General features: G+C 34.8%; 1 protein-coding gene across 11 annotated transcripts in view; it reads right to left on the minus strand.

Moving 5' to 3' along the window:
• Positions 1 to 12,575, minus strand: part of MMS22L (MMS22 like, DNA repair protein) — a 159,217-nt gene that overhangs the window by 51,435 nt on the left and 95,207 nt on the right. For all 11 annotated transcript variants that reach the window (XM_017958125.3, XM_017958128.3, XM_021936805.2 and 8 more), the window contains 4 exons: positions 11,612 to 11,805; positions 7,010 to 7,160; positions 4,274 to 4,425; positions 3,307 to 3,449 (listed from right to left, as the gene is read on the minus strand). In XM_017958125.3, coding sequence (XP_017813614.3) covers positions 3,307 to 3,449; positions 4,274 to 4,425; positions 7,010 to 7,160; positions 11,612 to 11,805 — 640 coding nt within the window. The remainder of the gene's footprint in view (positions 1 to 3,306; positions 3,450 to 4,273; positions 4,426 to 7,009; positions 7,161 to 11,611; positions 11,806 to 12,575) is intronic.

A 12,575-nucleotide genomic window follows, 5' to 3' on the forward strand; every position in this document is an offset into this window, starting at 1 on the left:
TTTATTCACTAATTCATTGAAAAATAATAATGAACATTACATGTAAGTAACATATTTTAGTAAAAGACTATTTTCCAGACAAAAAACAAATTTAGTGAGAAAAGTAGTATTTTTTTTTGACATTTTTACAAATCTCTTTTATGTCTGACTTAATAAAAGAGCTCGATTCTCGTATCTGCTTCTGCATGATTTATTGTGGTATGCTGCAGATGAAGAAAATACAGCTTCAAAAATGTATGTGGCTGTAAGAATAAGAAATATTTTGAAAGATTTTTCACATAACCATGAGAATTCCTCTTTGCTATTATACCAAAACTTGACAAGTGGTATTTCCTACAGATTAGTTGCAACTAAACCATGGAGTCTGAAACCATGTCAATGAACATTTTATACTCTGTTAAATTAAAAGCCATTGGTCAATCTTGTATTTTGAGTGAATCTTTTACATTCATGAATGCTTTTTAAAGCCTGTATTCGTCATTTGGAAAATTGTGGTTCACTGAGTTACACAGCTTCCCAATGTTGACACACTTCATTATTTATATCAGGAAAAAAAATCACACCTGTTAATACCACCACCATTCTCATCACAAAATAAGTATCGGAAAGCTCTCAAGATCACGATGGCAAATACAAGTTTCTCAAAATTCTAATCTTCTTGAAAGCCTGAATTATATTATTAGCAACAAATACTGTCAGTTGTTTGCTTTGAAGTGATAGGCTCACTTCATTCATTTTTTGAGAAAATGTCTGCCAAATAGCCAAGTCTGAATAACCATACTTTGTCAGTTGTTCTTTTAAGATAAAAGCAGTCAGTTCAGCTTGCAACTCAAATAATCACACAAGTGCTTTTCATTTAGACAACCACATTGCTTTGGTATGCAGCAAAAGTGCTTTAAGTGCACTTTGCATTGTCATTCACGGAATACTGAAAGTACATGTACTCAAGAGTCAAAACGTAATAAAATAAATAATTTTACTGCTTCATTAAAGATATTCTTAAGTGAAACTGGCTTTTTCTTCTGTAAATGCATGGCAGTATAAACTATAATGAATACAAGGATAATCTTGGGCCACAGTGTTGATTCATGTAAAATATTTTACACTATTTGTGCAAATATTAATACAGTTTTGAGCAGGTGGTATCAGTAATTCCCAAGGGTCTCTGGACTACACTTTTGAATACCAGTGCCTTAGACTTCTCAATATTTCTCTATGCTTAGGCTTAACCTCCCTAGCCTAAAAAACATGCATTTCTCAGTACCTTGATAATAATAACTTAGATGTCATACTATCATGTCTGTACAGAAAAGAGTTAATATAGCAGACCCAAGACTGCCACTCTTAAAATGTCCTGCTTGCAAGGTTGGGTCTTGGCTGGTATTTGGGGTCTTAGATTTTGAAAAGCTTCCTACAATTCCTTGATCCTAAATTGGTCTATGCAAACAATATGGTGTATGCTGAATACCTGCTTTCCTTCTGGAATTGGAACTCTCTAAGTATGAGGCAAAGAGGGCATACGTGACCAGTCGCCAATAATAACCATGGGCACTGAGTCGCTAAGGAACTTCCCTGGCAGATAGTATTTCACATGTCTTGTCACAATTCCTTGCTGGAAGAATTAAGCATATCCTGTGTAATTTCACTGGGAAAAGAATCTTGGAAGCTATGCCTGGTTTCTTCAGACTTTTCCTCATGCATCTTTTCCTTTTGCTGATTATGCTTTGTATCCCTCTGTTAATAAGTCATAGCTGTGAATACAACTGTATGCTAAGTCCTGTGAATCACAGAACCTAGGAATAATCTTGGGGAGACCTGATACAACTTAAAAATGAGTAAATTTAAAACTGAATTCCTCACCTACTTCTCTGTCACCCTAAATCATGATGTTCCTATTTCTCCTTAAAGTATCATCACTCTTTTAGTCAAACACAGCATTTATTTCATATCCATTCAGAAATCCCACAACCATTCAATCTTTGATTCCTTCTAAACCTCACTAGTTTTTGGCCAATAGTTCTCTGCACCCTTAATTTACACTATTGTTACTTATTTTCATTAAAAAAATTATTTAACCAAATCATATCTACTTAAAAACTTACAAAGCCCTCACACTCTTCACAGGATAAAATCCAAACTTATTATACCAAAATGCTTTAAATTCTTTACCTACTGATTGATCTGTCAACCAACTGGCATTTAGCATATAATACCTTGTGTTACTATTTTAGTCTTTGTGTATGTCTTGTATACACAGAGAAGTAAAGGCTATCTGAGATAAAGAACTACTTCTTTTGGTTTTTCAATACTATCCAGCATTCAGCAAAAAACCTCATTTTTTTAGTGGTGAAAGAACAATTAATTTGGGCTAGATGAAAACTATCAATGAAGAACTTGATTTCTAGCTCCATTTCTGATCCATTGTAGCTCCCAGTACACCACAGGCGTTTAATTGCAGGTTCAGATCCAATCAACAACTAAATAAGGGTCCAAATGGAATGTGTATTTTACATCTGCATTTACTATTATCAAATATTTTTAGAGATTGCATGACATCTCTAATTGTCGTACAATTGTATTTTAACTTAACAGAAACCAATGGAAGAATTAACATTTATGAAAAGAGGTTATTGATTTTAATTATTTTCACTGCAGCTAATACCAACCACTCTGTGGGAAAATAAACCAACTTTTACAACTAATAGCTTACAAAAGACACTAATCCAAACACATTAACAACTTCAACTAGGTTTGTAAAACAAACACTCTCACATAGATACATTTCTGTAAAATTAATAATTAAAAATAAAATTTAGAATGGCACGGTTCATTATCGAGACAAAACAAAACAAATGAATTGGATGTTAATGCTCCAACTACACTGTCATATGAAGTAGATGGTGCTTATGCCTACACTGTACACTACAGGGTGATAAACACTAAGATGGGAGTATTATGGAATGTTTACAAGGATATTCAGTTCCCAAGCATCTGAAGAATGCGGTTGTCCAGCAACTGTGTCAATATTCCTACAATTTAGATTAGCCTTAGAGTAAAGCTTTTTTGTAGTATTCTTTAGTTTCATTATTCTTCATTAATGTAATTTTTCTGCTGTCCTTAAGTGTGAATTGTACTATACCTTAGATTCACATTTTTCTTCCTCTAGAACTTTTCAATAGCAGGCAATCAATAATATGATTTAACTTATAAGAATTCATTTTATAGAAAAACTTTAAGAACACTTAAGGTTTTTCCGAAAATTAATTGTAATTAATCTGGGCAATTATAATAATAAATGAAAAATACCTCAAAGAATCGAACGAGCGCTTTTTTAGGGTCTTCTGAGATGGATAAATATTCAACTTGGGCCTTTGAGAAAATACTCTTTACTTCTGAGAGTTTAAATAGTAACCTTGTCAGTTTGACCAACTGTTCCATGTACTCTTTTTCTGTTAAGATACAATAGTATTTGCTATATCAATTTATATAATAACATACTATATACATAAACACACACACAACATATATATAATGTATATATGAGAAGTAATACAGCATTCTTCACTTATGACATGCTTTCTTTTAAAATTCAAATTTCCACACAAGGACTTCAAATTAAATTTCTTTCACTTATGAACATCCTTGCCCCAAAAGTTATTCATGTAACAGCAACTGATATAATAAAATATTAAAGTAAATTTGGAGGATTTTTTCAGGCCAACCTTCCTGAAATTAACAAGTGGCCATAAACAATAGCTTTGGGAAAAGGCATGCCCTACAGACAACAGAACTGCATGGGACATTTTTTAAAAAGTACAAATATCACTCAATGACTAGTTGTAAATCAGAAGAAAGGCAAAATATCTAATATAAAATGGGAGAGAATTATTCATAATTGGGTATTTTTCTTTTTAGGGTGTTCACAGTGTGATATCTGGTTATTAGCTTCAGAGTTCTACTTTTTTCGTGATCAGTTTCTTTAAAAAAATCGTTTGTCACCTGAGGAGCAAATTTCTGTTCTTGGCTTCCAAGGAAACAAGTTCTTTTATCCTTTATAGCAGAGAAGTTTGTCATATATAGTAACAGGAAAATTGAAAAAACAAAAGCAAAAACAAAGAAACAGGCTACAAAAGGAAATAAAGTTCTGCTTGTATTCACACCCAATTATGAATATTTTGTATATTTTCTATTAATTTACATAACAAATGATCTAGATAGTAAATAGCTTTCCACAGATACCTCCATCCTCCCCAAAAAACCTACACTTACTTACCAACTCCCTGTTCAAGATTTTTATCTATGAGCAAATCATCAGGCCCAGAGAGGTTTTTAACATACATTTGCAAAACACAACGAATCCATGATCTTATGGTTAAGGCTTGAAAAGATACATAGCCTGAATGAGAAAGTGCTTCAGATAATGTGCTGTAAAAACAAATTGACAAATATTTTTAAAACAAAAACAACAATGTTTCCTGAGTATATAGATTAAGAAGTAAAGAAAAACAGTCTAACATCCCCGCAACTCCTTGGCCTCATTTATTTTTCAGACAAACACAGCAATGTAGACATGCATTGTTGAAAATGAATACTACAAATAAACCCAAAAAGATACTAGACAAATATCTTTGTTTTCATTTTTAATGTTCTAATTTTCAATTTTCCTTTTTCCACTGATGACATATGTGTAGGTTTATGTTAAGGAAGAAGACAAGAAAGAATGTGGCTACCAAGGAAAAAGCAAGGGCTTATTATAACTAGCTAGGTGAGATAATAATGAAGGAAGTGGCGAGTAGAATAAAAATCAGTGGCCATTAGAATAAGTAAACAGAGAAGTAGTCATGAATGTGTATGCTCTCTCACTATACGGAGAGTTGTTACTAAAAATTACCTTGCAAAATAGCATTTGCCAGATTTAAAAAATAATTGTTTCTATGAAGACAATGGGCTGGCTAAACCTGATTTATTTATTTATTTATTTATTTTTTAGATGGAATCTCACTCTGTTGCCCAGGCTGGAGTGCAGTGGCGTGATCTTGGCTCATTGCAAGCTCTGCCTCCTGGGTTCACGCCATTCTCCTGCCTCAGTCTCCTAAGTAGCTGGGACTACAGGCACCCGCCACCATGCCCGGCTAATTTTTTGTATTTTTAGTAGAGACGGGGTTTCACCCGTGTTAGCCAGGATGGTCTCGATCTCCTGACCTTGTGATCCACCCGGCTTGGCCTTCTAAGGTGCTGGGATTACAGGCATGAGCCACTGCGCCCAGCCACTAAACCTGATTTCTAATCCATTCATTAGTCAGGGTAGAGAGGACGGGGATGGTCTTAACCTAAATATAAAATGTTATGTAAAGTCCAAATTTTTTAAAATTCATACAAACTCTAAAAATGTTGTTTTGAAATACTTTGAATATAAGTTGTCATAAAAAAGTAGACAATGAAGAAGAACACAGACTGGTCATTTACAACCTTACAACGTTCCCAAAGCTATATAACACCTCTGCATTTCAGTTACTTCAAATGTTACTAATACACTAACAATATTATTTTTTCAGTGGAAATTATTTCAAACTATTTCAGCAAGTCTTTAATACATAATATAAATGTTCATTACTATTAAATAATTATCAAACTAGAAGTGACTGTAAAAGTAATCCAACTGACATTAACTCTCTTACTTTACAACAGAAAGCTCAACGATAAAATGTATACTTAATGATACTGCTTACTGAGCTTCCTTAGCAAAGACTTAGCTCACCAACTACATCTCTCTTCATTTCCACTGACAAAAGCCTGGACAAAAACTACATGAAGATGAGGGAAAATAAAATAAATATACAGGCCTAAGAGGACTAAGATCTCATAAACCTACGTAGGTTTATGCTAAGGAAGAAGACAGAAAAGAATATGGCCACCAAGGGAAAAGCAAGGGCTTATTATAACTAGCTAGGTGAGATAGTAATGAAGAAAGTAGCAAGTAGAATAAAAATAAAAACCCTAGAAAAAGTAAACAGAGAAGTGGTCATGAACATATGCTCTCTCAATCTACAGGCAGTTGTTACTAAAAAGAGGACTAAGACCTCTTAGGCTTGTATATTTATTTTATTTTCCCTCATCTTGATGTTCTTATTCAAATCTTCCTGATCACTCTACACTATTTCTATTGTAACTTTATTTATTGTATTTTTTTTCAAGTGACGTTCCTCAGATCTTTTGTGTAATGTGGCAGGAAATACTTATAGATAAGGAAGACATTGTTCAGGTGAAGTATCTTGTTCATGATTTCATGAGTTAAGAGTGAAATCTTTAAAAATCTAGTAGTAAAAAGGAAAGCTATCATTCAAAAACTGTAATAAATACCATTGTCTTACAGATTCAGTAATAATAAATGTGTAATTTCTTTCACAGTGGGATGTGTAGAAAGGTGACTTCAGGATGATGATAAGGCAGTCTTACAAAAACAGTTTCTTTTTTTTTTTCTTTTTTTTTGAGACGGAGTCTCGCTCTGTCGCCCAGGCTGGAGTGCAGTGGCCGGATCTCAGCTCACTGCAAGCTCTGCCTCCCGGGTTCACGCCAGTCTCCTGCCTCAGCCTCCCAAGTAGCTGGGACTACAGGCGCCGCCACCACGCCCGGCTAGTTTTTTGTATTTTTTTAGTAGAGATGGGGTTTCACCGTGTTAGCCAGGATGGTCTCGATCTCCTGACCTCGTGATCCGCCCGTCTCGGCCTCCCAAAGTGCTGGGATTACAGGCTTGAGCCACCGTGCCCGGCCACAAAAACAGTTTCTTAACAAACAACTTCTTTTTTTTTTAAAGCAGGCCACAAAATATAAATTACTGTTCTTACTATTACTATTGTCGAAAGGCTGATATAACTGAAAGCAAAAACCTGACAAAGTGAGAGTATATGTAGTAGAGATCAGTCCTCATTTTTGAAAATTCTTAGCTTCCTAGGATACTGATCTGTCACAGGTTTGCATTAATGTGTATGCCTGAAAGAAAAGCACGTACCTATTTTGTAAGACATGACTTAAATATCTTGCTACGACTTGAGGGCAGATGATATCATCCCAACCAAAAAGTTGAATAATTGATATAACTGGCTGAGGCTGAAAATCTGATGGAGCTGTGCTTGGCATGTCCATTGCTAGCAAAGTAAAGTCTAGATTTAAAATGAGAGAAACTTAAGGTGAGGAATCTTTAAAAACCATTTCTGACCCACACACCCATGGCCAATTATAACAACAGCTTTTTTTTTTTTTTTTTGAAGTACCAAAAAATAAAATTTTCTATTTAGAAATGTAGAGCAAACAAAAAGCTAAAACTGAACAAATTCATGTTGTCATAGAAATTTCTGTAGCATCTTGATCTCCAAGAAAGGCCTAGAAGAATTTATCTCTGCATTATCATTACAGATCTATAATGGCTCCCTCTAATTACAAATTCTATGCCTGAGGTTTTGGCTAATGTGCCTCCACCATTCCAAAGACCTATTTATAAAATATGTCTAGCATCTAGTCTTCCAAGGAAGCAAATTTACTTGTCATCTGCCACAGGTGAACAGTTCTCACCTTACTCTCTTCTATTAAACAGAGATCTCCTACAATCAATGACACTTCACTTCCTTTAGAACCCACAAAGTCTAGGAACTAGAATTCCTTAGTTAACCATGCTAAACAAATATGTTTTATTTTGTGTTTTTTCTTGGGAACCCATAAACTCATTTTGTACAATATTGTTTGTCAAATACATTATTTATTAAGAACTCCTATGCAGCTTTCTGAAATGGTGGCTGTCTATTCTCCCACTCCCCGTATACCACTTGATCTACCAATAGGGTGAAATTACTCCTTGGTCCACATTGCTGCTTCTAGACTATTCTTCCTTCTTCCTCCCTAAAATTCTAGCTTTGAATTTCATATCTTCAGGTTGTACCAGTCACTATCTTTGTTGCATTTACCTACTACTTTCTAGTTCACCTCCTCCTCTCATTCTTTGTAGACTGTAGCTCACTATCATGCTCTCCAACAGCACTCCTGCCATAATCTTTTGTGATTATTTTTCTCCAGTGTCATGAACTCTCGATTTCTTGAACAACTCTGATTTAATCAATCTATCTTCCATTCTACGTCAGCCATTCACTCCCATGCTGATACCCAGAGACCTTGGCATTACCAGTAACTACAATCTCTGTAATTTCAATTGTAAAGTACCCCAATTTTTGACTCCAAACTAGCTTTCCAACTTTCCTCTTTTCCCCCAACTCCAACAATTCTTTGATTCCATCAGGACCTACAATCCACTGATCCTACAACCGTTTCCTCATCCCTCCTTGTCTCCATGCCTTCTCTGTCCCTCTTTAGGAAGCTTGATTGCATGGTCCATTATTATACTAATTCATTTATACTACCAACTCTTGCTCCTTTCCTGATATGTGTACTTGCCTGGAAAAATCATCACCTGTTTAACTCAAACTCTTGGCCTTTTCTCCATATGTACCTGCACCTGTACCAGTATTAAATGGCTGGAGAAGAACCATGCTGACTGATACCACTTTACATTTATGACTACAGACTTCAAGTAGGCTCTTAGAATTGGCCAGCATTCCTATGACATTTCCCTAGTCCATTCAGTCTTTTATTCTCTTAAGGTACAATTGCACATCTTCTCTTCACTCTTCATCAACAGCCAGCACCTTCTGCTCCTTCCTCATTTTCAGCTGATGGACTGACTGAATACTTCACAGAGAAACAAGAAACATCAGAAGAGAACTATCACAAGCTGCTACCACATTTAGCCAGTTGCCTTCATCTGGGCTCACTTATTCTGCCTTCTCTTCTTCTACTAGAGATGAACTGAGGCCAAGTTCTCTATAGGATCCCATTTTCTCTTGGCACTAAAACAAAAGTGACTTTGTTTGTACCATGCAATTTTCCTTCACTTTAGAGCATTCCTGTAAGCATTTTAAATATATTGAAATTTCTCCCATGTTATTTAAAAACCATACAAAAACAAACCTTCCTCTTTGACCCCTCTAGCTATTATCCCCATTTTTCTACTTCTCTTAAACAGTGATATTCAAAAAGATTAATCTAAATTTGCAGTCTGCAATTCCTCTTTTCACATTTCCTCTGGAATCATCTTCTATCAGGCCTTTGCCTCTTCACTACATACAAACTGCTCTTTCAGGTCAACCGTGACTTCCCTCTTATTAAATCCAATGACTAATTCTCAGACCTTATCTCACTTGATCCATCTGTAGAAACTGAGCTGTTGATCACTTTCCTCTCCTTGGGCTCCAGGGCACCAGACTTCCCTGGTTTTTCTTAACTTACCTTCATTCCTCTCCAGTCTCCTTTCTTGTTTCTCCTGACTCTAACAAATCTGAACAGAGGAATACCCTAAGGCCCAGTCCTCAAACTTTTCTTTTCATCCATACTTACTCTATGGGTGATCTCATCCAGTTTCATGGTTTTAAAGACTTATTCATATGTGGATGCTTTCCAACTTTAAATCTCTAGCTTGGACCTCTTCCTGAACTCTAGGATCATTATCCAAGTGCCTACTTAACATGTCTACTTGGATTTAATGAACATCTTTAAAAAAGGTCCAAAATAAAAATGTTAGTCTTTCCTCATAAAATCTGTTCTTGCCTCAATCTTCCTCATCTCAGCAAATGTCTACAGTTACCCTTAATTCCTCTCTTTATCTATTTGGTTACCGTATCTTACCCACTTAGCAAATTCTGTTAGCTCTACCTTGAAAATACTTTCTTCAGATGGGAAATAAGACCACTTCTCACTACCTCTATTGCCACTACCACTCTAGCCACAGCTGCTCATTTTTGGGTTATTACAGTAGTTCCCTAACTGCCTTCCTGCTTCTCCCCTTGCCTAGTCTTCCTATAAGTCTAGCCTCAACCTAGCAGCCAGAAGAATCTTATTACTCCTCTGCTCAAAACTTTTCAACAGTTTCCAATCTCTGAGTAAAAGCAAAAGTCTTTATAACCACTTACAAGGCAGAACACAAACTAGCTCTCCATTACCTCTTGATCCATCTCTTAGTTCTTTTTCCCTTTCTCATTCCACAAGAGCCTTTACTGCTTCCCTATAGTTTATTAAACACACTAGACATGTTCTTGCCTTCACACTTCTGCAAAGCATGGTCTCTCATCTCCTTCAGTTCTTTGCACAAATATTACTTACTTGGGCTTTCCTGACCACTCTATTTAAAATTACAACTGGCTCTGGCCTTCTGTATTCCTATCCTATACTTTCACTCTTTCCCACAGCATTTACCGCCACACATTACACTATTTATTCATTTAGTGGTCTTCCTATGCCCCAACACTAGATTATTAGCTCTATGAGATCAAGTATTCTTGTTCTTCTATTCCACTAGTATCTCTCCAATGCCTATTAAAGTAGGTACTCAGTAACTTTTTTTAAATGAAGAAAATAATTCTCTCCTAAACTATCAAGTCTTTATTTCAAATCAAAGCCAAAGCCCACATATTTTGCTTTCTATTCATATACCATTTATCTTCAGCATCTTAGACAGCACTGAGTAAACTGATGCATTATTATTTTTGTTGACTGACTGGCAGTTGGGATGATGCATGTACACAAGGTAAGTTATATCATCTATTAATAACTACTTAGATTAAACTGATTGAATATCAATATTTATTTTCATAGACATTACAGTAGTTGGAAAACTGTTGTCCTGTCACAATTCTTTAATCTATCATTGTAAAGTCTTAATTATAGAAGTGTTATCAGAATTCAAAATCTTTTCAAATTTAAATCATTCAGTCTTTTACACAGTGCTTTAAGCTCAGTTTTCCTCGCACACTAGGATAAATGCTGGTTTCCATCTTAGGTTTTTAAAAGCATTATTTAAAAATAAATTAAATACCTTCAAATGAACTTCATTCATTTAAGTACATGGAGTTACCACACTAATCACTGTCTATTTCAATACTTCTTAACATACTTTGAGCAAAATACCCCCTTGAGAAGATAATGGTCTCGTCTTAGAAATGGCACATATGTACATATATTCAAATTCTTGCCTATAATTTCATGAGATCCAGAGTCCCCTAAAGCCTAAGGACATGTCTTTAGGTTAATAATCAAATTAAGTAAAAATTACAACTTAAAGTAGAATCTAGTAGAAGTCAAAACAATATTCAGTGTCATTCTGATCTCATCCTCTTGGGGTTGAAGTTGTATTTATTTTATATTCTTTTGCTCTTTTCACAAATTAACTTCATCTTATACCTATATACCTGCTCATACAATTCGAAAATAAACTACTTGAATCACACATAATCAAATGCTAGTTTACCTTCCAAAATATTACATGTATAAGAAAAGCTTATGTACATTCAGTATTTTCAGGATAGAAAATTATCTTATTTTTAGCAAATCATCATTTAATTTTTAGTAATAAGTAATCCAAAATATCCCAATTTATTAATATGTAATTAGTTTCATCTTTCTGGCTGAAAAAATGTTTGCTATACAAGAGTTTGTTACTAAGAAAATAAACGAAAATACTGACAAAGAGTCTGCAAAAAGAGAAATTAGCAAATTAATAATTAATGCTGACCTGCAGCTGCATCCGCAAGTTGTGAGAAAGGCACTACCTGTGACATTCTCTGACTCTTCAAAAATGAAAAGAAATGTCTCCAAAGTGCACTGGCAACTGCAGCAAGGTGGCGCTCTTTAGCTGATAATGAAGACTGTACAAACAGGTCCACATTGTCCCTTTGAAGTTCCTGACACAATTGTTGATGCATACTCCTAAAAAGAAATAAAAATACAGCTAACATGCTTGACAAATGCTTACAAAAATCTTCTTAAAGTACATTTTGAGCTTTTTCCATTTATATCATATGAGAACCATTTTATATAATTAAAACCTTTATGCCAAGACATCATGCATTTCTGGTTGTTTGATGGATGAATGATGGCATATTAAGCATCATAAAGTTAATGTTAATTACTAATGTCAACCATTAATTACATGCTTTTTAATATGTCAGATCCAAATGAGAAAGAGGCAGCTTCAGAGTGAAGGTCTGCATTTTGCAACTCACACATGACAAATGATTTTTACTTAAAATCTAGACATGAAAACAACTTTTGAAACCATTTTCTCCTGAGGGCTTTAGGACATGGATGTACCAAGAGGAAGGTAAGAGTATCTGGCTTTTGTGTGGTATTTTAAATTAAAATACTTTCCTTGTTTAGAAGACACAGGCCTTGTGTAGTAGACAAAACCATGCTAGATACAATCTTAGTACTTTGGTCCCAAAAGATTCATAATCATTCTCACTTGGTAGGCAATAATATACAATAACAAGTTACTCTTCATAAAATAATAAAACACAATTTGATATTGCCTCAAATTCTGTCTCATCATTTGCTCACCTTTGCTGATTAATTCAACCGAAAATTTAGGTATCTCTAGACCTTAATAGAAACTTGTGCAGGAAACTGAGGTTACCAAAGAGAGGGAAATAAGAGATCTTCTTAGTGATGTGAAATAGAAGGTATTTATGTTGTGCACC

This window comes from Papio anubis, chromosome 6, assembly GCF_008728515.1.
Source record: "Papio anubis isolate 15944 chromosome 6, Panubis1.0, whole genome shotgun sequence".
NCBI lineage: Eukaryota > Metazoa > Chordata > Mammalia > Primates > Cercopithecidae > Papio > Papio anubis.